At 39.5% G+C, this 25,436-nt stretch overlaps 1 protein-coding gene across 16 annotated transcripts in view; it reads left to right on the forward strand.

The window, feature by feature from the left end:
* Nucleotides 1–25,436, forward strand: part of TRPM3 (transient receptor potential cation channel subfamily M member 3) — a 502,456-nt gene that overhangs the window by 300,413 nt on the left and 176,607 nt on the right. For all 16 annotated transcript variants that reach the window (XM_070248626.1, XM_070248627.1, XM_070248632.1 and 13 more), the window contains one exon: nucleotides 16,197–16,371. In XM_070248626.1, the coding sequence (XP_070104727.1) occupies nucleotides 16,197–16,371 (175 nt within the window). The remainder of the gene's footprint in view (nucleotides 1–16,196; nucleotides 16,372–25,436) is intronic.

The raw sequence follows: 25,436 nt of genomic DNA on the forward strand, positions 1-25,436 counted from the left end.
GGAGGCTACATAGGGAACAAGGGCCAGATTCAGTGAGGATTGCAAGACCTTTGACTTTTACCTTCACTGTGTGAGATGGGAGTTTGCAGAGTTTTGAGCAAAGGAGTGAGTAGTAGTCTTGTATGTGTCAACAGAATCACTTTACCTACTGAGTTGAGAGTAGCTTGAATGGGGAGCAGGGATGAAAACAGAGACACCAGTTAAGAGACCCTGGCAATAAGCCAAGCAAAAGCTAATGGTGCCTTAGACTAGGAGTGGTAGCAGTTGAGGAGGTGAGAAGTAGTCAAATTCAGCCTATAATTTGAAGGTAGAGCAGGAAAGATTTACCATTAAATTCAACATGAGGTGTGTGAGGGAAAAGATGAATCAAGGATGACTCTAAGTATTTTGGGTTGCTCGGCTAAAGAATGGAGTTGAGGATGGGGGTGACGAGTATGAGACACTATCAGGAGGTTAGCTTGGGCACATCAAGTTTGAGATGTCTCACAGCACGTGTGGAGATGTTGAGAAGGGGCACAGTTATGTGAGACTGAAGTTCAGTGAGATATTTGGTCTGGAGATATAAATATAGAAGTTTCCAGTGTGTAGATGGTATATGAAACCATGTGAGTGGATGAGATCACCAAGGGAATGAGTGAAGAGAGAAGAGGACAGGAAGGGGCAAGAACTGAGCCTTGTGGACGGTCCTTCTATCAAAGGTCAGAGAGATGAGGAGGGAGCAGCTAGCGAGGACCAGCAAAGCAGAGGAAGGAGGAGCAGCTAGCGAGGTAAGAGGGAAACCAGGAGAGACTGCTGTCTGAAAGCCAAGTGAAGAACATATTTCCAAGAGTCAAAAATGACCAACTGTATCAAATGCTGCTGAGAGGTCAAGTAAGAAGAGATCTGGGAACTGACCATCAGGGACGTTGCGAGTCCCTTCTCCCTGTCCCAGGTGTTGAGTAATTTCCTCCCTGTCTTGTCTGCTCCCACCTCTTCCCATCAAAGACACTTGCCATTCTCTTCTTCCTCTTCAGGACATTAGTGAACTTAGGTTTTTAACAAAAGCCATCAAGAAAGCTTATCTTTAGGCCAGTAACGCAAAACTCCCCTGAGAAAAGAAAGCCCAGTGGGCCCTTTTGGAAATAAGGAGAAGGAAAAACAAACAGTGAAGTATGAATTAATTGCTAATTCAATAAATGATCCTGCTGCACAGAATGATATTCCTTTTAGATAAAAAACCAAGTAGAGAATGTAGTAAATATAGTTAAGTAATTTCCAGCAGTGCAGTTAAACCCTTATTGAAATAAGATGAAGTGGTAAGCCATTTGTTTTTAAATAGTTGGTTCTAGGGGCTGAATTGCAAGAAGAGTACGTATCTTCCAGTAAGGGCAATATTATATCAATCACATACAACTAAAATGGGTGTGCAAGCTTGGCTTACACAGTCAGGTTTCCAACTTACTTTCTCATTGATCATAGGCATACGCAGGCTTGGCAAACTAACAGTGTTGCCTTATATAAATCATTCTTATCACATCAGTTAGACCCAGAGGTTGGCAAACTACAGCCCGTGGGCCAAATCCAGTGTGCCATCTGTCTTTATAAATAAAGCTTTATTGGAACACAGCCATGTCTGTGCTCATTCTTTTGTGTACCGTCAAAGGCTGCTTTCACGCTACAGTGGTAGAGTTGAGCACTTGCATCAAAAACCGTCTGGCCCGCAAGGCTGAAAATATTTACCATCTGGCCTTTTACAGAGAAAGTTTGCTGACTCCTGGTTTAAACTTTAAAATAGACTATTGGAAACAAAATATGGGTGTTTCAGTCCTACTCCATAGGCTTCTTAATTTACTCCACTGGGGCATATTTTAGATTTCACTTCTTTTCACAGGCAGAAGTCTCCTCTCCCTGCAGCTTTATGCCAGGGCAGTGATTCTCAAAGTGTGGTCCATGGAGCAGCAGCAATAGCATCACCTAGGAACTTATGCACATTCTCCAGTCCCATTCTAGACCTACTGATCAGAAGTTTAGGAGGTGGGGCCCAGCAGTGGATGCTTTAACCGCACCTCCAGGTGATTCTGATGCATGTTAAACTTGAGAGCCATTGTGTCAGAGCAGATATTGACAAGAAGAGCTGAGAACTTGAAATGGGCATTTCTACACACCCTTTCTGGTGATCATTTTCAATGCACAAACTAATTTTTTGCACATTAGAATCTGGGTTTTAAGAGTAGTCCTTGGGGTGCCACTTTTTTTATCTATAACATTAGGATAGCACACTTTCTAGAATGTGGTACTAGCACTTAGGATTGCAATCAAATGATTCTTGGTGGCAGCAGTCAGAATAAGCCAAGTGGCTGCTTCACACAAACATGACAGAATAGGGTAACGAGGTTAAACAGCCCCATGATTAAGGACCCAAAGTACCCATGCATGCCCCTGGGCCGTGACTGTCTCCTGACTCCTCATCAAGGCACTCCAATGTGTTTAAGTGATAGAATGTAATGAGGCATTTATTTATGAGAAAGAAAAGTAGAAGAAATTTACTTCCACCACCATGAAGGATGTGCTAGGACATGAGAAAACTTTAAATTGATATTGTCCCCCTACAGGATTTATGCAGGTGCGGTGGGACTGTTGCTATTTTCCTTTGCTTAACGATCTAATCATTCCCGGACGCTTCATCCCTCCGTGTATCAAGAGGAAGGAAAATCTCTGACCATGAACAGCTGTGGTTTTCATGGAGCTGGCAATCTGATCCCAGGAATCAGGGGTGGGCAGCAGCAAGTCTTGGGCTTTTTAAGCCAGGAAGAGATGAAACAAAGGAACAGCGGACAAACTCAGGCCCCTGTCTAAATATCTGAGGTTGGCATCTATTTTTAAAATCTGCCGGAAATGAGTTTGAGACCCTAAGACATGAGAGAGAGAGAGAGTGACCAAATGGACTGACTTGTCCAGGACTAAGTCGTTCCAGCTTACCCCTGTCATCCCAGAGTGACTATTAGTGATGACCTCTTCATTTGCAAAAGTTAGTCCTTGTATTTGCATGATAAATGAGATGGTCACCCCAGTGAGAAACAACCCAGCAGAGTACAAAAAGCACAGACTCTGCATTTACTAACTGATCTCTGTTTGAAACCCAGTTCAGACATGCAATTTACTTTCTATGCCTCAGTTTATTTAACTGTAAAGGGGATAATAATGTATCTAGGATACCCAATCTTATAGATTGAGTAACCGTATGCATCCTGCTTGGCTGAGTGCCCCACACCTGGTAGGTACACAGCAACTGCTACTTCCCCTAAGGGAGGAAGAAACAGCCTTCAGTCAGTTGGCCGAGTGGACTTCAATACATGAAATTATTCACCGCAGCCGAGAAATTCATAACCAACCTTGTTTTGCTTCATTTGTAATTAGCTTTTTTAACGTGTTGTAATTGTCATTCCCTTTCAAGGAGCTAGAAAGACATTAAGAAAAAATTATCTTTGATAGAAGGCCATATGCGCACTTAAAAAATAAGTTCATGTTCACAAACTTGACCCAGAGGCTCAAGTTTGTTAGATGCCACTGCAAAGTGCATGCCAGAAACAGAAATGACAACATTGCCATCCATGGTGTTGGAGCTTGAGAAAGCCCAGTCAATTATACTTCACTTTGGACAGGATAAGATTCAAACAGGATGAGAGTTGGACACCAGAGTCAGGCAGATGGAGATCAAAATATCATTTTTACTAACAATGAAGTTGTTGGAGACAACGACTTAGTGTGAAGGCCAAATGGGCTTGCCTGCTCACCTCAGCCCCAGACAGCCAAGCAGAGGAGAAATTTGGGTCTACATCCGACACTTTACTAAAATCACTGACTGGCGCTGGTCCATGGAGGGAAAGGAAGAAAGAAGCTAAACCATCTTCACTGAAAGACTTTTAGTAGATTACCTCTATCCAATCAAGAAATATGGATGGACATTAGTTGCCATCAATCAGGGTACTGAATGTGTGTGGAGAGGAGTAAGGGAAGAGGTGTCACACTTATAGAGCTCCCTCCACATGGAAACTTGAATCCAGAGGAAAGAAGTTTCCCCACAACATTGCCACCCATATGTCTCACTAAGGATGTAGTCAAAGTAAGGATTTGATCAGATTAGACTTGACACATTATCTTTTGAAGAAGATGCTCAGATAATTAATAACTTTTTAATTATCCCAACTGTTGGTCAGAAATTGGATTAAATATTACTAGATCTCAAATAATCAGTACCTTTCCTCTGTCTCATATATGACAATGGCAGTCAGATAGTTTAATAACTGTAATGGTGAATGAAGGTCACTCCTAGCCTATAGCAACTTAGCTGCTAAAATATATCACTCACCTGAGAGGGAAGAGAATTAGGTTTCCATTTCAGTCATATAGTTCCCTATTCACTTCAACTGGAGGAAGTAATAGCTTTCATGAACATCTTTCCAAGAAGAGGAAGAATGTAAACTTTTGTTTACATCTTTCTCCCCAGAGGCTAGGGCACGTTGTCACTCCAGCTGGGCCCAATTCTGAGAAATAGCAAGGCTTCAATTTAAAAGTACAAGACAGCTGAACCAAAATTGGCTATTCGAGTCCCTGAAAATCTAGACTCTTCCAGACTTAATCCAGATGGACAAGTGAAATGCGAGCAGCTACCCAGGCCACTCAGCACGTTCTTCTCTAGGTCTCTGACCACTGCTGAGCCCCAGTAGTTAAGGGGGGTGAAAGGACACCATGGGGCCACTTAAATGGCTGTCATTTACACTTTTAGCAATATACATCAATAGTGTTGAGATAGGACATTCAGTCCTCTTATAACTACCAATTATTCCTGTCCCTTCAGCTGTGCTGCTCCCAAGGTATAAACCTAGGCATTGTACATTTTAATTTTGTTTTATTTCACAAGCATTCATTTGAACTACCTTCTAAGTGTGAGGCCCTATGGAAACCAGAATGTTGCCTAAGAGGGCCTGTCTTAGGGGGGGTCTCTGTCCCAAGGAGTTTACAGTTCAGTGGATAAAACTTTCATTAAAGCAAAGCAGAATAAAATAACTGCAAAAGATATGTTTTTAAAAAGCAACAATGGGACTACAGAGGCATGGATGATTAATACTTCCTGAGGGAGTTAGGAAGGGCCTCAGGAATTAGACGTTGGAACTGGACTTTGAAGATTGAGTTGGGATCTCTGAGGGCCACACTAAATAGCACCTTTCTTCCTCATCCACGTTCTGAACAACTGGAGAAATAAAAGTAGTTGACGCAACTCAAAAATAGCATTTTCAGTAGGGAGACAAGGGATCAGATGTGGCTTTAAGTTTATTGGACGAGAGGGCTTAATAACTCCTCAGAATTAGGCAGAATCCCCGGTGAGCCTTCACCTCCCCAGCCCCCTGCACACACCTGCACCGCCTCTGGAGGAGCTGGGAGATCTCAGGCTTCCTGCAGGCAGGCAGACGTCGAGAGGAAGAAGAGGGAGCCTGAGCGAGCAAATCCAGTTATTATTCTCGAATTTACCAGGGACCCAAGTGAATAAAAGAGCATCGAAAACCCAAGGATGTGCTTAGAAAAATTCTTCTTCATGAAACCAGGAGTAGGGAGAGAGACTCCTCTCTGAAAATTAGGATGGCTGAGGGGAAGTTAAAAAATAATCCTAGACAGAGGATCGTGAAGGTAGTCTGATGAGACCGGAATCAGAGTGAACACAAGTTCTGGAGGAGATGAGGCTGCAAATGAAGATTGGATCCAGATTATGGGGAACCTTGTCTGTCATGTGAAGGGATTTGGATCTTATCTATAGGCAATGGGAACCCAGAACGATTGGGATCTTATCTATAGGCAACGGGAACCCATAAGGATTGGAAACTTATCTATAGGCAATGGGAATCCATAAAGACTGTCCCAGAGAAGACTGTGTTGGATGCATGGTGACTCGTAGTTACGTGATGAATGTTGTGGAGAGAGGGAAATCAGTTAGGAAGCGATTTCAGTAGTCCACGGGAAAACTAATGAGCATAGAAACTGGACATTTGGCATAATTCCTGATTTCATGAGAATTTACATCAGATCTGAGTGCCCTGGATCTCAGGTCAGCGGACTGAGGGAAAATTGCTTATGTCATAAAATGTTTAAAAATTTCTGTGGAAATAATTACATTGTCATTTAACCTATGAGAAATCAGGATATATCTGACGGTAATTCAGAATCCTGCCTTCCTTCTGTACCGCAAATTTTCGTAAGCAACTACTCCATGTAGAACACTGGGAATAATAAAGAGAAACTTACCTAACAGAGAAAAGAGAGGCCCAAATAGGTAATTAATGAGATAAAACTTCAAGAGGTATATAAAGTACTATGAGAATTTTTTCTTTATACCATAGTAGTTGATTGACAAATTTATAATATATTCATTGGCATGGGCTTTTTAAAAAAGTAAATGCTAAAAGAACATACAAGAGAGAATGGTTAATTTTGCCTGGTGGGGTGGAAGGGAGGGTCCTGAGAAAGATTTGTCTTTGAACCTAGGAACTACACGATGAGTATAAGTTCCTCACAGAGTAAGTCAAAAAGAGAGAATAGAACTTTTTGCATTTGGGGCAGGGAGAAGTAATTGCAGTCTCCCTCAACTGATGCAAAGAGTTCCTTTTATTATTATTATTGGGGAAGGGTACAGTAACAACATACTACCATTGTGCCCTGCCATTACCAGCAACATTTCCCTCTCTCCTACCATCTGCCTCTCCTCCCCAGCTCGGCCCTGCACCGTAGGCTAGGTAGGTCTTTCCATGTTTTTTCAATCCATAATTCCCCTGGCTGCTCTGCTGCTTACTAATTCTGCCAAGAAGCCAAAGAAACTTGTATGGGCTGTGGACCTAGATCCTGGCGCATTTATTGGGTAGTGTGGGCACAGTATTATAAAGTAAAATGAGTTAGAACCACGCTGATTACCTTACATTTGAGAAGGCAAAGAATGCCTTTTGATGTGGGTTTTGAACAGGGCAGAAACTAAGAAGACTATAGCTGTGTTTGGGCGAGTTTTCTTGTAGACTTAGATCAATTACATTAAAACATTCAGCCTGCAAACAATGGTCCCAAAGAAAATAATGCTGGCTCTTTCCTTTTATGAAAGTAATACTGGCCTTATAGCCCAAGGGATTGGCTGTTCCCTTTCTATTGAAACAACTCATGTGGAATGTTACTTGGATGTCCTGGTAATATACGGACATTAATAGCAGAATACTTCAATCAGAGTTGTCTGGCCATAAGGGAATAACTCTTTCCCATTGATTAAGTCAAAAGCTAAGTTAGTTTATTAGCATATAATATACTTGGAGTCGGTTTACTGGTTTTGTTATTTGGCGTTTACATCTTTGTCCAACCCACAGAACTCAAAAGACTTAAGCTGATTGAAGCACTGAGGAGAGGCCCCTGGTAGAAGGCATTTGGAGAGTGAAACGAAAGATCACCCACCCAAAAGCTGAAAGTGTTAGTCTTTTGGATACAAGATAAAGGAATTTGGCTTGCTAAGCATATTATTGGTCTGCATGAGAGAGTAGTCAAACTTTGGAAAAGGATGTTTCAAATTACTTATCTGTCAGAGCATCCTTTTGGCTTAAACATATAAAATGCATTTATTTTTCTTTCATCTTCATGAATCATTTATACATTAAACCTTTTATAAGCTTAGTAAATATAAATAAAAATCTTTATATTTGTGTTTGCTTGACCATATAGTTCTTAGTAAGTGCCAGACTGTTCTAAGTGCTTTATAAATAATAACTCATTTATTACTCAAAACAACCATATGAATTATGTGCCAACTCGATGTGTTAGATACTGTGTAGAATACCAAAATATATTTTTGGTATATCAATGTATATCAAGACGTATTTCTGCCCTTCTAGGATATGCATCGTTGCAGCCAACTTGTTATTAATGTTGTAGCCTTACTGCCACAGTTTACAGTAGCAGGGAGGTAAAATAGACTAGAGGGAGACATGCTGAGAAGGAAGTGGGAGTCAACAGGAAGCCAGCAGACAAATGAAGCAGAGTCGGTCAAGGAACTAAGAATCAGAGTCTGAGAACAAGGACAAGACAGATTCAGCCCAGTTCCAGGCAGGCAGCCCAGGATCTAAGGAAAAGCCTCAACTGAGAGAGTGAGACAGGTCAAGGCTTCCAGAGTGTAGAGATGAGAGCGGTATCACGTGAAGAAGGGCTTGCAGGAAAGCCCACTGAAATCAAGGCAAAACCCCAGTCTTGGCACCCGCATTGCCAGGCAGGGAGCAGGCAAGTGTCCCAGCCTGGCTGACAGGTGGAAGATGGTGCTGCTCTCCAGGGATGAAGAATGTTCAAAGAGGAGCGATCACTCACTCTGCTCTTGCGCTTAGAGCCCTCCGTAGAACGGATCTAAACCCCTTCCATTGTTAAGGCCAAGTTCCTTTATATACCACACAGGTGACTCATTCTCTTTTTGAGAGAAGCAGAGCAGCTACCGTGACTGGTAACCAGGCTCCCCACATGAGCATCAGTTATGCTGCAAAATGAAGGCCCACCTGACACCTACATAGAGCATAGGCTTATGCCCAATTTCGACCTGAATATCGCCTCTTAAAGCTCTACCACGTAAAAAGAAATCTCTGCTATGCCAAATTCCTCTTATGCAAATATTCCTCACCTACTTTTCCTGCTGCGATCTTCACGCTGAGACAAGAGCACATGAGGACTTTCAGGATGGTTAAGGACAGGTGAAGACTTCTTTAGAGTGAGCAGAGGTGAGGCTGGAGAGGGCAATGTTTGGTAGCAATAAAGAGAAACTCGCTCAAAATCGATAAAGGGGTATTTTTGATAAGTGACAGAAACGTGTCTACAGGAAGTTCGGCAAACTATGGCCCACCCTGTTTTCATATGGCTCACGGGCTAAGAATGTTTTTTTTCATTTTTAAATGTTTGGAAATAAAAGAATATTTTGTGACGTGTGAAAACTATATGAAATTCAAATTTCAGCATCCATATAAAATTCCATTTGTCTCATTAGTAGACAAAAAATTGTATTCAATTGTATTTTGAAATTCTCCCATAAAATTCTGTATAAACTTTTCTCTCATTATATAGATACTTGCATGGCATCCTCTATTTTTCCCATTGTCCTACAAAGCCTAAAATATTTACTATTTAGCCCTTTACAGAGAAATTTGTCTATAGGTGCCTCTGTGCAGGAACTATAGCCAAGTGACTATAACTGGGACTGGAGAGTCACCAATAAATCCAGGCAATCTCTCCCTCTGGATCTCTGTCTCTCTCTCACACACACACCCCCCCACACACATCCTTCCTCCCTCCTTCTCACTCAGTCCACATGCTCTCTCCTCTGTGGTCCCTCTGCTCCCTTCTCTTCTTCCTGGATACAGTCTTCTTTGCTTGTTTATTTACGCTCCCACGGTCCCATCAGAGCTTCACTTCAAAGAGGCTTCACTGCCCACTCAGCCTACCTCCCAGTTACTGACCTTGGGCCCAGGGTCTCCACTTCAATTCCAGGAAGGCAAATCTGGCCCACTGCAGGTCTGGAATCCACCTCTAGGCCAACCAGCTCTGAAGAAGCCAAGTAAGGCAGCCCTTCTGTGCTGTGGACAGTCCAGTTCTCTGATAGGATACGGATAAGGAGGACGTGATGGGGGTTTCCAGGACACATGCCACAGTGAACCCTTTGGCTGGCTTACGGAGTTTTCCTATGCAATCCACTCTTCTACTCCCCTAGTTCTGTCCTTTGCCCTCTGATTGCCAAACAGAAAAGTAAAGCAAGACAATGCCCAAAATGGAAGCCAGCTGGTGGTGGATTCCTATGAAAATACCTGGAGCATTGATAATGCACAGAATAGATTAGTTAAATGGTACTGAAAATGAACAGGAAAAAAGGGGGGGTTGCCATATTAATTCATGGATTCTACATTCTCAGTCTTCAAGATAAGAAATGCTATGCACCATCAGTTTTCAATCATTTATCAGTGTCTCAGAGGCATTCCCATTCACGCAAGCTCTATATCTTCAGTGTCTTGACAACTACATATCTCCGGCCCATTTGCTGAGATTTTAAATGCCAAGATAAAATATACATGTGTGCTTATTCTGAAATATTAGCATTAGCTTTAAATATGGAAAGATTGTATATGGAGGAGGCCCATTAAGTTAAATATCAATAAGGGAGTTACCATAGGGATTGGTGATGAGAGGAAAAGATAATTAAGAAATTCACATTATTCTTACCCCTGTCTAGTCCTAAAGTGAATTGGAAATTTATACCTTGGGAAGTCCCAGCCTCAGGGAACGAACCCAGCGATCTTTCAAGGAATCTCCTCCCCACCAGAGAGACTAGAAGTGAAGCATCTTGTTGCATGTGGTTTTATTTTGACTGCTTAGTAGTTTTTGTGGTACTTTATATTTCCAAACACTTTCCCAAGCATCAATTTAGGTGTCGGCTTATAGTGGCAAAAAAATGTAGCGATAATGACACACAAGATTGGCTTGCACTGGGTTTGGCATTCACCAGTTGAGTACATCACCAGGATTCACTAAAAGATATTTGGGTTTATTACCCATTTCCAAGTAAGGTCAGACACATTCCAGTTATAGTTCTGTTGTCTTAAATGGACAGTGCATCCTACTTCTAAAACATGAAGGTAATATTCAAAACATCTGCTTCCATAGAAGACTGAAAAGCTATTCTAGTTAAAATGAGATGTTTTTTTTTCTTATGTTGTCCCTAGACACTTTTTTGGGTTCACTCTGTTCCTTAGTTGCTCAAAGATTTCCAATCATGTTTCCTTTTGCAGTAAATATAGCATATTAAAATATTCTCTTTCTGGACAATAATATTCTACAGTTGTACCTGAATATTCATGTGCTGGGAATCTTCTAATTGTAAGCATCTTAAACTTAATAAACAAGAATAATTTTGAGTGCTGTGAGTTAAACACAATGGATTATGTAATTTTCATAAATCTTTATGTAATTTTCATAAATCTATTCCACAATTTTCAGACCACAGAAGAAATGCACTAAATAGTTAAGGGCATCAGGAATGTAATTATGAAACTGTTTATGAAAAGCTGTGCTATTAGGCAAATTTCAGCCACTATTTCTCAAGTAGGCAGCAAAAGGTGCCGATTAAAATGAGGCAAATAGCTTGACTGCATCTTTTCCCATCACTACAGTAAGTACTAATGTCCCCCAAGTCTGTGTAAGGTTCTGTTTAAAAAAAAATGTAAGATCTTAGGGAGTTCCTGAGTTTTTATGGCCCCATTATATTGTCCAAATACAGGAGGTGGTGACCAGTGTCCCATTGGTAGAGTCAACCATTGAGTCAAAGACTGGGATAGTCAAGTGAGAAGTGGATTCGTGGGACATGTTCAATGCTTTACAATTTTATGCAAATTTCAATTATGCAAATTTAAAATTGTGTGGCAGAAAATATATTGATAAAGTCTCATTATACGTGTAATTTCAAAGCATATGAATTTTTCCCACAAACTTCTGCATTATCATGAATCACATAACCCCAGAGCTGGCAAGGCCAGTGAATGAACCCTGTTCATGTTATTGCTACATGGCTTTAGCTGATAAATGGAAACGTCCATCCACCACTGACAGACTCAGTCCTGAACTGTTCAAGATCTTCAGTTAGTCATCTCTCACACAAAGTTTGAACCGTCCTTTTAAAATGGCGTATACTGTAATAATCACAAGATCTGTGGCCTTGGTCATTAAGATGTAGCTAAAGATCAATCTTCTATGCTCCATCTCCATGTAAATATGGACCATTTTCTAACGGCAAATAAATTATTCCTCAGGTCCATAGGCATTTTATATGGTGATGTTGACATAACACCAAAGTGTTAATTTACTTTGATTAAAATTCTCAGTTATCCAGGCATTTCATTACAACACACCAAATGTCACAAGTGCCTGAACTGATCATGGATTTCTCATGCCAGCAGAAAGAGAGAGAAAAAAAGCTTTTTGGAATTTTAAGACATTCTTCTATTCCTGCCACCTCCTCTCCTCACAACACCCAACCCAGTCTTGGTTTAAGCCAATTTCAACATTTTTTGCCTTATTGGGAGCCCTGGCTGAGTTGTATAGCAGTCACAACAAAATGTCACAAAAGTCCAAGAGGTTATCTTTCACAAAGAACAATTAATTGGGGTTCAGTTTGTAATTTGAAAGCCCTAGGTCAACCTGGAATCCTGGAGAACGTAGCTGCTACAGCCATTACTCCAGCTCCCATTTTCATTGGCTATAATGCTTCCAGTTCCAAAACTGAAAAAGCTAAAGTGTGGCAAGCGTCTTGCCTCTTTCTGCTTAAGCAACTCTATATTGCTCTAAAATTAGATTCTAATGGAAATCTCTGAGAACTACTGCAAGTCTTTGATTATGGTAGAAAATGAAAAATTATTTCAACCAACTAAGGAATTAACCCACTTTCTCCCAAAACCAGAAGTACAAGTATTTACAGAAAAGCTTCCTGAGGAATCTAGATAAAATGAAATTTTTTCCTGAATAATAGAGATTATGTCTTGTAAAGCTGTAAATCTAAACTACTATCTTTCGTGAATGGTCAGTATATTTAGCTGGGCAAAGCATAAATTTGTGAGGATCTTCAAAGGAATTTATATGAATTGTTTATGGACATACAGAAGATGCTAGTGGGCCTGTGAACCCGCTGGTTCTGCACTGTATTCCCAAAATGTTTTCTTTATGTCACTAATAAAATACCATTCTTGATATTTTAAAAAGCTTTTTCTTCACTAATGAAGTCATATACTACAAATTCTAATTTGTAAATTTGTGAATTTCCCTAGAGATGTTTTTTAATATCCTATGTCCAAAATGTAATTTAGAAAAGAAAATGTGAGCAGGAGAAATAAAGAGAAACAAGGAAGAGAGAGAGGGGAATGAAGGGAGGAAGGAGAGATATCCTATAGACAGTGCTTCCTCCTGAAAAGGTTAGCCAGTCAATATAACTTGGCACTAATAATGTGATATAGTTCCCTGGCATAGAGTTTTCTTTGAAAACTCATTCTGGAACTTATCTCAGAGGCCTTGGTGAGCTTCCTGAAGGAACACAAACTGATGCTCTTTGCGGATACATCAATGTGCTTAACTTAGGGTGAGGTTTTCTAGAGGTCCATTTGCAAGGTTTTCATGAATAGGCTTCAAGGAGCCATGAACCCCTTGAAATTGCATAGAAACATTTTTGTGATTGCCCATTTATTTTTCAGGTGAAAGGGTCACTAGCTTTCATCAGATTCATGAAAGTATTCAAAGATCCTTGTTTCCAAAAAGTAGGCTAAGAACCATTGCTTTAGGTCATTACTAATTATTTGGTAGCATTTTCTTTTCTCAGAAACAAAAGTAATGTGTGTGTGTGTGTGGGTGTGTGTGTCCTGACACAATGGCTTAATGTTACTATACATTGGCAAGTTTAATTTATATGAAGCATGATATTTTTAGGCATAGACTGATTCTCCACCACCCATAACTAAGAAATTCAAAAATGCTTTTGTTTTAGGCTCTAAAAGCTTTTAATGTCTCTGGAACAAATTTCCATGTATTATCACTGAAGGAAATGGGAGAGAATTTAGAGGCATACATATATCAGATATATTCAATATATATGAAAAAGTAGATGGTATTTTGATGCTTTGCTCCATCCTATTTTTAGCACTATATATATAATAATAGTGTATATATATATATATTTATATATATATTATAGTTGTTTTCATCATTTTTATTGATAACAGCTTCATACCAAATATAGAAAGTCTGATCATTTAATATGCTTCTGTATTTCTAGAGGTTATAACAGTTTGATTCATTGACAAATATATTGGTAGGAAATCAACTGACAGTTTATTGCTCTCAAATGATATAAAAATTGATCCTCAGAACCTATGTATCCTCTCAAAAAAAAAGAGGTTTCCAGCCATCTTGCCTGTTGTCTGGTAGACTCTAGATCACTGGAACATTCTAGAAGGTCCCTTCTAGGATTTCTCCCTCCATGAAGAACACTGAGTGGATTACAGTTGGTCTGTGAGTTGGAGTAAAGATCCCACTGACAGAATCAGTCCTCAAGAGTCAGAATTTGGCAAAGTCCTCTCTTAGAAGATCCTAGAATGAGTCTAAATACATCATTTGGTATAAACAGCAGATATAGAGTATTGTTCCTTGATATGAAGCTATTTAGGAGCATGTGCTAAAACAAAGCAAAGAGGAAAAATTAAATAGCATAGCACTTTGGGAAATACCTCTTAAAGTAATTTTAAACATTGGAAAAGAGACTCTTTCCCAAGTCATATTAAAATACAAATCCAAATGGGGTGGGTATTTTTTATGTCAGCAAATTCCCTCCAAAAGAAATGTCCTGTATTACCATTTCAAGTTAGCCCTTAATCTTCAAAGAGCCTTTCAACAAGAACTTACTTAATCCTCATAATCAGCAGCAATGGGGAAAGTGTCTCCTTCATAGACACCCAAAGAGCTTTAAAGCAAGTGGCCTTTTGTCTGAGTCATTAAGGGCTTCTGGGTCAAAGGAGAGCAGCTCAACCTTTCACTTCCCTCTCATTTGATTTGAAAGAGTAATTCTCAAAACCACCGCATGCACAGAAAACCCTGGTGGGTCCAAGGGTCATCTCTCTCGCCAATTCCTTCTGGGGAACAAAAAAATCTTGGCATGTTGCCGTGATCAATAATTGTCACTTTCTTACATTTTTAAAATGTAGATTTAAAACAGCACCAATTTTTGTGTAACTGACATTTTGGACCATTCCTTTAAGATGAAAATCAAACCATGAAAAACACTGACTTAGAAAAGATGAGGTCCGAGGAGATGGATGGACTTACACTTGAAAGTAAAACAGGCCACACAAGTCAAATAAATCTCTTATTAATGGAGCAAGAAACCAAACCCCAAACTATTATTTCTCACAGGAAAGAAGTTTCTTGATATAAGATAAAACCACAGCAGAAGGGGGAAGAGCGAGAACTGAGATGACAAAGGGCTTTTTTTAGTTCATATTTACAGAAGTGGTACAGAATCTTGATTACGTCTTTTTTAAGATAACTACTCTGTGTACTGAGCAAAACCGTCTCATTTATATGGCACTGCTCAATTCCCTAACTATTCTGGGAAGACAGAGTGAGAAAATACAGTGTGATAACAAAACTGGGCAAAAGCACGTTATTCAATGAACAATGGTTGTACTTGAGATGTCACCTGAAAACAAATTGAATTTCTTTCTCATCGTGTCTCTCACAGACATTTGTTTATAATACTTCTCTTTAATAGGTTAAGTTGAACCACATGTAAGTGCTGATGTTAGGGTAGTTTTTACTTGAAAACAGCAATGTCTTATGGCTCAGCATAAATAGCTTAAATACTTTAGGAAAAGTCTGTGAAACCCCTGAATTCAACTGCATTCAACAAATGTTTCCTGATGACCCATGATGTGCCTGGCACGTTGCTCAGTAGTGAAGGATACGATAATGGCAGATGGCAGATGCCATGTCTCCGGGGTACTTTATTATGCCTGTTATGCTGTTAAGAATAAATAACCAAGCTGATCATTTAAGGGCAGAAATAGATAGACCTCTAATTTAGCCAGCAGTTGATTCAACAAGTCAAAATATGCTCCCAGCTGATTTTGATAGTCTTTAATAAAAAGAACCATCAGGCATTTTCTTAGCTCTGTGATGACTCCAGGGAGGTGCCATTTTTTTAACTTCCCATTTTTCATATAGGAAACTGAACCACTGGATACATACGAGATGAGACTTGCTTAAGATCACATTTAGCTCCCAATTTTTTCACTGCTGGCCCAGTGCTTCATCTACTAACCAATTCCTTTCTCTTCTTCCTCACCCTTTGTCCGCAACTGACCAGTATGGTAATCGGTGCCTTCACTGACCCCAGCCCCAGTGCTCCGGAAGCTGTGGGGAGAGAGCAAAGTTAAATAGACTCTCTGGTGGGGAAATTCTGCTAAAGGGTTTTCAGTAAATTTCCGCTCCATATTTTATCCCTTCATGTGTTCTTACCTCCCCCGTGCTCAGTAATTTTAGTTTGTGCTTTTTGTTTCTCTTTTTGTTTCTTTGGTTTGCTGGCTTTGTGTTCTTTTCTCTTTTTTTCCTTTTCTTTTCCTTTTTTAATGCAGGAATCGGTCAAGGCGTTCCGGTGGTGGCGCTCATTGTGGAAGGAGGACCCAACGTGATCTCAATTGTCTTGGAGTACCTTCGAGACACCCCTCCCGTGCCGGTTGTTGTCTGTGATGGCAGTGGACGGGCATCTGACATCCTGGCATTTGGGCATAAATATTCAGAAGAAGGCGGGTAGGTAATTTGCCAGGCCCCATAGGAGACCCATGAGTGCAAAGCCTGTGTTCCACACTTGGCAAAGAGGGTATTAGTTGATGAAGATGTTTGGCATGGTAGGGTGGTGGGGAAGAGCAGGGCAACAATTCTAACTGTTCTGTGAAGCAGGAAATTCCATGAAAACTACACTAGACCACACTGATGATAAAGAGGATGAGGGGAGGGGAGGAGTCATAGGTCGAGGTCTCCTTTCTCTTCTTGTCATTTCTCTTTCTCTCTTTTCCTCCTCCCACCAAGGAGAAGCAGTAATTGGGTTTTAACACATGAAGCACAGCTAATCTGGACCATATAGTGCAGGCTGGTAACTTGGGAGATGCTGTGATGTGCCGCTTCCAGGCTTGTCCTATAAACACCAGCTTTGCCAAATTGTTGTGTGTTTACAAATGCTAAATGTTTACAAACCCATGCAGCAGCCTGGGCTGTCAGATCTCTCTGGATTGGCTTGGAAAGTGGAATCTCTGTAACAGTAACCACTCTGGTCCTGTGTAAACTTTCCCTGGTCCCCTCCTGCCCTTTCCTTTTTCTATCAGCCCCCTAATGCTGCTTTCAACAGTCCAAAGCCCCCACCCCCACGGAGGACTTCCTTTCACAGCCTCCCCTCTGATCTGAGGTCCCACTCAGTGAATCAGGAAAGCCAGGCCCTCTTGCAGATTAGTTGATCAAAGCAATTCATCCCAAGGTGTGAATGAGTTTAAGGAGGAAAACTCAAAGGAGCCAGTGAGGTTTTACATAAGGAACTTCCTGACCTGATCAATTCTCCTAACACATGAAACTAGGGGGAGAAAGGAGCCCCAAAGGAGATAGGGGTCTTTTCTTCATCATCCCTTTTACAAATATACAGTGTCTACTAGGTGCCATGCGCTATGTTGAATACCAAGATGTGAAAAAGAATAATATTCTATTCTTACCCTCAAAGAGCTCACAGTAAGTCTAGTAAGTAGATAAGCTTATAATTATAATAATAAAAGTGACAGGTGAGCTGGCCTACTTCAGGACACTCCCACCTCCACCTCTCTCTCACCTGGCCTGACCTAAACTACAGACTCAGCATGACAGCTGCGTGCCATCTCTTCTCTCCTTATTCCTCTCCTTGTCTTTGCCAGCGCCCGGCACTCCAGGGGAGCCATTAACACAGCATCCTTCCCTGGTAAGTGCATGAACCTAAATATGTGAAGGGAGGAATAACGGCAGCCACACGGCCTCCAGCTTAACATCGCAAACCTTGACAGTGATTTTAGGCCCCATGAAAGCTTTTGATTAAAAAAAAAAGCTAATTTTTGTAAGCTTTTTTGTGATTTTGTAATTTTGAAGTTGGAGTTTGCTTACTGGCAAACTTAATCCAATTACTTTTATCTTCTCCTTTGATACTAAATATTAGTCCATTTTATAGCTAACGAACTAAAAAGAGAACAGTTGTCCAAATGCCTCCATGTCTGGCACCAACCAGAATTCAAGATCCTCCACTGTGCTTTGTTTTTATTAAAAGTTTAACCACAGTTCTCATTGATTTGACTATAGGAATTTGTTCTTTTTTTCAGAAATAAGTTAAAGAATACACAGTTTTTAGCCTTGGCTTCTTTGCTGCTTCCTAGCGTATGCAATTATTTTATTGTATTCCTACAAGGATGATACAAGTTGATACATTCAGAATGCACGTTACCTTTTGAGAAGACTAATGAAAAAGTAAACTGTTCATCTCAGCATTTCAAGTTTCCTAGGTCTATTTACAGTGAAAGTCTGGACCTAGTGCTTATTTTTTTGTCATTATCATGGGTTGTGTCCTTGAAAATGTTAAAATCGTCTATAAGTTGCGCTTCCTGATTCCGTTTTAATATAGGAGAAATGTTATACATTTTAGAGCTGGTGGAACTGTCTATTATTTAACCTAAGGGACAAATACACAGGGAAGTGCTTTCTCAAGGCCACAGAGCCCACAATCCCAGGTCAAGATTCTTTCTGGTGTATTATGAAAATTCACTGAGGGCCAGCCAGGTGGCGCAGCGGCTAAGTTCACACGTTCCGTTTCGGCGGCCCAGGGCTCACCGGTTTGGATCCCGGGTGCTGACATGGCACCACTTGGCAAAAGCCATGCTGTGGCAGGCATCCCACGTATAAAAGTAGAGGAAGATGAGCATGGACGTTAGCTGAGGGCCAGTCTTCCTCAGCAAAAAGAGGAGGATTGGGAGTAGTTAGTTCAGGGCCAATCTTTCTCAAAAAAGAAAAAATTCACTGAAATGTGTTTTGTGGTATGTGCCTTAATGTATCTCACATAGAACTTCAATGATACTGTCTTTTAAATATGTAAGTGTACTCAAGTTGCCTTCAGCTTTCTCGATGCATTATAACTTTTTTTTTATTCTGTGTGTTCCAAAAAGATAAAATCAATGCATTCCTGGTGGTAAACCAACGCCCAAGCTGATCAACCCTACATCATGTGGATGCTTTTCTTTCCCCCACGCAGACTATTATACCACAACCCCAAGAATAAGAGTCAGAAATATCATGCCCTCTTAACTTTAATTGGCAGTTTTAGTTTTAAAAGTAAAGTTTAGTTTTAGTTCTAATTATTTTATGGTCACAATATGCAAAAGCACAATCTATGTGGGATCTATGCAAACATATGAACCATGGCTGATTATCAAAGAATGTGAAGTCATGCATGTAACTGGTGTGGAGATAAAGGATTAAGATAGAATTTCATATCTTGAGAATTATTAAAATTAAAACAAAAATTTTTCAGAAACATTTAGAAATGGTTATTGGGAAAATAGAAGCCTAAAAAGAAGCATTATATTTGCTTCTAAACTATATTTGCTTCTAAAACTGCCAATTAAAGTTAAAAGGGCATGATATTTCTGACTCTTATTCTTGGGGTTGTGGTATAATAGTCTGCGTGGGGGAAAGAAAAGCATCCACATGATGTAGGGTTGATCAGCTTGGCGTTGGTTTACCACCAGGAATGCATTGATTTTATCTTTTTGGAACACACAGAATATATATCCAAATATATATATATATATATATAACGTCATGATCAAAGTATGCTCTTGCTTCGGGAAGGCAATTATAAATTTATCATGATAAAATGAATTCAGAATGTTTCTATGTGCCATTTGAATAACTGCCAGAATTAATCATGTTTATTTAGCTTGATAAGAAATTGTTGGGGCCGGCCCAGTGGCGCAGTGGTTAAGTTCACACATTCCACTTCAGCAGCCCGGGGTTCGCTGGTTCAGATCCCAGGTGAGGACCTATGCACTGCTTCGCAAGCCATGCTGTGACAGGTGTCCTACATATAAAGTAGAGGAAGTAGAGGAAGATGGGCATGGATATTAGCTCAGGGCCAGTCTTCTTCAGCAAAAAAAGAGGAGGATTGGCAGCAGATGTTAGCTCAGGGCTAATCTTCCTCAAAAAAAAAAAAGAGAAATTGTCTAGCCACACATGTGCAGCCAATTTAAAAAATCATTTCCAAAAACATTATTTTGCAATAGTGTGCTTTCTTTATGCTAACACAAGAATTTGCCCACCTAGACTTCATTCACCAAGAGGGATTTCTTCATCAATTTCTAACAAAGTCCAACAGAGTTGGGACATGTTTCACTATAAATAAATATAAATGCACAACTATCTGTTCATATAAACAAAACTATATAAATAAATGTGTGTGATTATACATATAAAATTGAACCTAGGAAACATCACACATCCTGTTTATGAAAACTGAGGTGGGATTTGAAATCATTGATTTTTACTTTTCAGTTACTTTAGTAATTTAAATATGATTTTTTAATTTTAAGTTTATTTACAGATTGCTAAATAATACAAGCCCAAGTACTATTAGTGTATAAATTCAGCTATAAAGCTTTTCATTTTATAATCTTAAAGGAGTGAGTGAAATTTACACACCTTGTATTTTAACTTTTCTGAACTTGATATTTTGCCTTTAAATTCCCTGTTATTAACCACCTTCCGAGACTATGAATTTGAAAGGGAATCACTTTGGAAGCAAATTAAAATTGGCAAAGCTAATTAAGTTTTGTAGATGAGATTATTTGAGGTAAAAAAAAAAAAAAGAGAGAGAGAGAGACTATCCCAATGCAAATGGGTTTGGATCAGGGAGGAGACAATTGCAATCAAATTCTTCTTTTTGGCTTTTTCTCCCCATCTCTGCGTTGTGGCATATACTACCTGAAAGAAATTGTCAAACTTTGGTTTTACTTTATTGTCATACTGGATTTTCTGTTGTCATTCATCGTGGTTGAGAATGAGTCACAAGTCACTTTCCCAAACTAATTTCCTTGCTTCAGAAATATTACCAAATTTTATTTCTGAATCACAAATGACTAAACGTTACAAACGTAGATAGATTAATGCTACCCAAGTAGCATTAGATTGAATTACCTAAGTTTTTAAATACCAGGATTCCACTTTTTACTGTGTTGATGAAGCAAGATGACCAGGATTACCCAAAGACGGGAGCACCTTTCAGGCTGTAGGTGCCTGAAGGTGAAGTCAGAGGTCACTTTGCCTGATAATTGTCAACCTAAGTCTCAGATTGCAGAGAAATGTGGCCTAGCTCCCCTTCATTTATCAACCAGTGAGCAAGGACCTCACAGATGAAAAGTGTCAGTGTGAAAAAGGCATCTGAATGAATGTGTGTTCTGAGATGATGCCCCTCATCCATCCAAATTTTATTACTGATGCTTATATTTATTTTGGTGTCTTTTTCCCAAAAATAATCATCTGGACTTATCATTTTTAGACACCCTAGAACAAGAAGCAGAACTGGTGGTAGAAGAAAGCCTTGAAGCTTTTAAGTGGTCTGTTCATAACTTTTGGGAAGTTATCAATGAGGCAAACACCAATAGACTTCACCTTCTTATGTCCCAGTGGAATCTGCCTTAGAAAATGCGACGTAAAAATGAGCAATGGCTTGCTCTTGAGGACAAGGGAATAGATAATATATCGCAAATAAAAATCTGATTTTCCTGTTTAAAGGGAGCTTAATAAGGGTCGCTACATTTTTTGATTAGCTGAGGTGAAGACAAATGGAATACAAAGTGGAGATGAAAAAGGAAAAATATGTTGCGTGGCTTCAAATTATATAACTATACCCTAGCAGAGATGTGACAGAAGTTTGTTTCTTTCCAAATACATATCAAAATGAACAAAGACAGGAGAAAGTCACCAGAAAACTAGTCATTTTAGAAACCCAGGTGTAGGCTGAATTCCCTAGGGCATATCATTCTATGCAGTGGTCACTGACGTTCTGCACCTCGAGAGATTTCCATCTAAAGCTGAAGGATGTCACAGCCCTATCATTTGTCTCTGTAAGATCTGCTGAAAGAAAGTAATTGATCTCGATGGTTTGTATTCCAGCATGATCTGGACACAATTGGAATGTCAAGTGAGGAAGAAGGAAACAAATATCAAACATTCTGACTTCAAGTGTCCATTTGAGATTTTAATTTCATTTTCCTGTCTCTTTTTGAGAATTTTCTATAAGAAAGCATGTCAAAACTTGATTCTTTCTCAGAATCAAGTAACTTTCTCAGAAGGGAAGTAAGGAATGTTGGAAACATCTTGTACAGACAAAGGATACCAATGGCTTTATTTATGAAAGTGTTGTTTTTGTAAACTGTTTTCCAAGTTAACATTTATTGAGTACCTATTATGTGCATGGAACTGTTAGGGGGTGAGCAAGACATGGTCCTCTCAGGGACTTCATAATGGAGATTAAATCATAGAAATGAATATAGACAACTAGAAGGTCATGTGTGCTATGATAATAAATATATTAGTGTTACAAGAGCACAGAGGACAAAGCACTCAAGGGGGGCATTCCTCCTGTGAATCTATTCAACAGAAACTGGTATGTTAATTATCCACAAAATGGCAATATCATGACTATTGCTCCTCTTCCTCTTTGCCATCAAAAGTTGGATCTAAACTGAGGGCCAGCATGCATGACCGAGAAAAAGTTAATATTTACCCTCTCTTATGAAACTCAAGACAGGAAAAAGAATCAATCTGAATAAGATTGAAGGAGAGTTGGTAAAGAGGACAAATTCTGTGAGACAGTACGGTGGTGTTTTAAGTGGCGGTGTGTTTGTGTGTATGTATATTATTAAATTTAATTTACATATACTTGAATTCAATTTAATGAAATAAATTTAATTGATAGATTAATTTGATAAAATTTACTTATGCATAATTAAGTATGTATACTAATGCCTATAATTATTTACATATTTACATATGTGTGTATGCATGTTGAAAATTTAAGTGAAAACTTAAAGATAGGACAGATAACGTGACTTTTCAAATCAATCAATTGCCAGGTATTTTTTTAATGTGTGTTTTATGCAAAAAGTATACCTTTCCTCAAGACTTATAATCTCATTTGAACTAATCTAATAACAAATAATTTTCAATTAGATGTTAGCTACTGAATTCTAAGAAGGCGGAAGGAGGCGTAGGTTGGAGCAGATAGAGAAGGTTTCACGGAGAGAGTCTTATTGTAATTTTCCTTCTGTGGAATATATAAAGATATAGCTGTACTGATACCTGCGTCATTGTGTCGAAGTTCCACAAGGCTAGAGTAGCTCCATTTATTTAGGAAAGTAGAAAATAAAACAAATACTTTCATCTTTCAGTTTTCTCTTTGATCCCTCCATGTTGTGTCAACATCGCAAGAATGAAGCATTGACTTAAAAAAAAATCTAGAGTTCATGGAAGAAAGTACTAGAGAGGGGTAGTTTTATTGATCTAAATTGGTCAATCAGTTCTCTACATTGATTAAATTCACTTTAGAATGCTCAACTCCAATTTGGGAAAGTGTGGCCTTGAACATAAACAGTAAACATCAGAGAAAGACATAGCTGGGTAATCCCTTATGATAAAGAAATCCTTTTTAGAGAACCACTGCCCACAACTTTTAGATAGCCCATCAATGCCAAGTGAAGATTTCAAAGGTAACAATTAATTATGTTCCTCTGAGATTTGCTTAGCTAACTCTTGACTACTTGTTATATAGAAAACATTCAAAATAAGTACATGGTTATCATACTTCAGCATGCCTGAGAATCATCTGGAAAGCATTAGGAGACACAGAGTCCCCTAAATGTCCTGATTCATTGTACCTGGGTTGGGGTGCAGGAAACTATATTTGAAACCAAACCCCCAGGTGATTCCAATGAGAGCGATCCATGGCCCACACTTTCAAAAACTCTTATAAAATTTATAAAAATTAGATTTCTCTTTATATCCTCTGGTGGTTTTAAAAATAGCTTCTTCACTTTCTCTGCGTCATGTGCATTCTGCTCACACAAGTCATTGCATTGTTACCACAAGAATTTTCTACCCTCTGCCAAATTTTGTCTTTGGAACCCAGTTGACTTGAAAAGTATATGAATTGCCTTATTTCTTTATCACAGCTGTTCTTGGTTCCAAACATATGTCAGACTTGAAAGTTCCTCCCTTGAAGAGCAAGCTATACCACAAAAATACTCATTTTGACAGAACTGGTAGACTTCTCTGTTAGTATTTTTATTTATATGGATTTCTTAAGGGCATTCATTTCACTTACATCCTTATTTCTTTTAAAAATTATTTTCTGGCAGTTCAAAATGCATTAACAACTGAAAAAGAGAATGAGAAAAGCAAAAGTATTTAAGCGTGAACCGGGGCTAGTTGATTGTGAATGATGGCTCTCTCAGCTGTTTGAGAAGCCACCGACAGTCATCAGGGCCATTAACGTCACCATGAGAAGGTCTTACTTCACTTTCCGTTGACTTTACAATTGCAATGGACAACCATTTAAGAGTCACAAATCCCTACTGGCCTGTAGTATTGATTTTCACTAAAGCCCTGAATCCTTTCTCAAATGAAATCCCAGGTAGAAGTCCAACATATAAAACAAGACACAGATGTGCTCTATTGAAGCTGAAGTGGAAGGCCTAGACCACCGGTTCTCAATTTTTATCTTGCATCAGAATTACCCAGAGGGCTTGTTAAAACACACATTGCTGGGCCTCACCTCAGATTTTCTAATTCAGTAAGTCCGGTTGGGACCAGGTGATTTGCATTTCAAAGGAGTGCCCAGGTTGCTGTTCATCCAGGGACTATACTTTGAGAACCACTGGCTTAGAGTCTCCCTCTCTCTGCCTGGCTCTCACCCTCTAAGGAAGCCCTGGAGCTCCTCCTCAGAATTCCAGGAGCTTCTTGGTAGAACCCAGGTGAAGACCTTTAATCTACAGGTCAATTCTACATTCCTTTGCTTAGACTCAAGACTCTGCATTCTGGTCCCAGCCTCTCTCTAGAGCCATCTCAATGAAACTTCTGCTTACCCAACAACCCAACTGAACTGTCCTCGTCACAGCTCTCCGAGCACAGCATGCTGACATAGCCCTCTGCCTTCGCAAGAGATATACATGTACATTTCTTTACCCGCTTCATTTCTCGGAGATTTTTTCCTGAAGTTCTATGACACAGCCTCTCTCTCATGAAAAGAAGTAGTGAGGACTTTAAAATCCACAAATACATTTAAAACTCATCTGAGTGAGGTATAGATAATACACTGTCCTGATATTTAATCCCTCTGCCTCAGAGGCAATGAATTCTGAATCAACTTGGCTGACATTAGAACCTGCAGCTGCTAGAAATATAGTGGATTAACATCTCTCACCCAGAGGCACCATTAATAGTTTGAGATATTCTTAATGGATTTCCCCCAGATTCCCCAAGCAATTCTCTGATGTTGATTATGGAGCACAGGATTTATGAAAACTATTTATAGCAGTGACCACCTGCTTATAAAAGCTGCTTCAACCACAGAAACTCTAAAGATGCATTGAAGTAGCACTCCATAGTTAACTCAAGACTGGACTACATTGTCTAGAAAAGTCTCCATTCAATAAAGCCTTTTCTTTATTGTCCTAATTGTTGGACAACACTCCTAAAGTTGACATACATGCTTATTGTCTTTTTGGGGATATTCAATGCCAACCAGGTGTCCATCCATG

The sequence above is a fragment of the Equus caballus genome, chromosome 23 (assembly GCF_041296265.1).
Source record: "Equus caballus isolate H_3958 breed thoroughbred chromosome 23, TB-T2T, whole genome shotgun sequence".
NCBI lineage: Eukaryota > Metazoa > Chordata > Mammalia > Perissodactyla > Equidae > Equus > Equus caballus.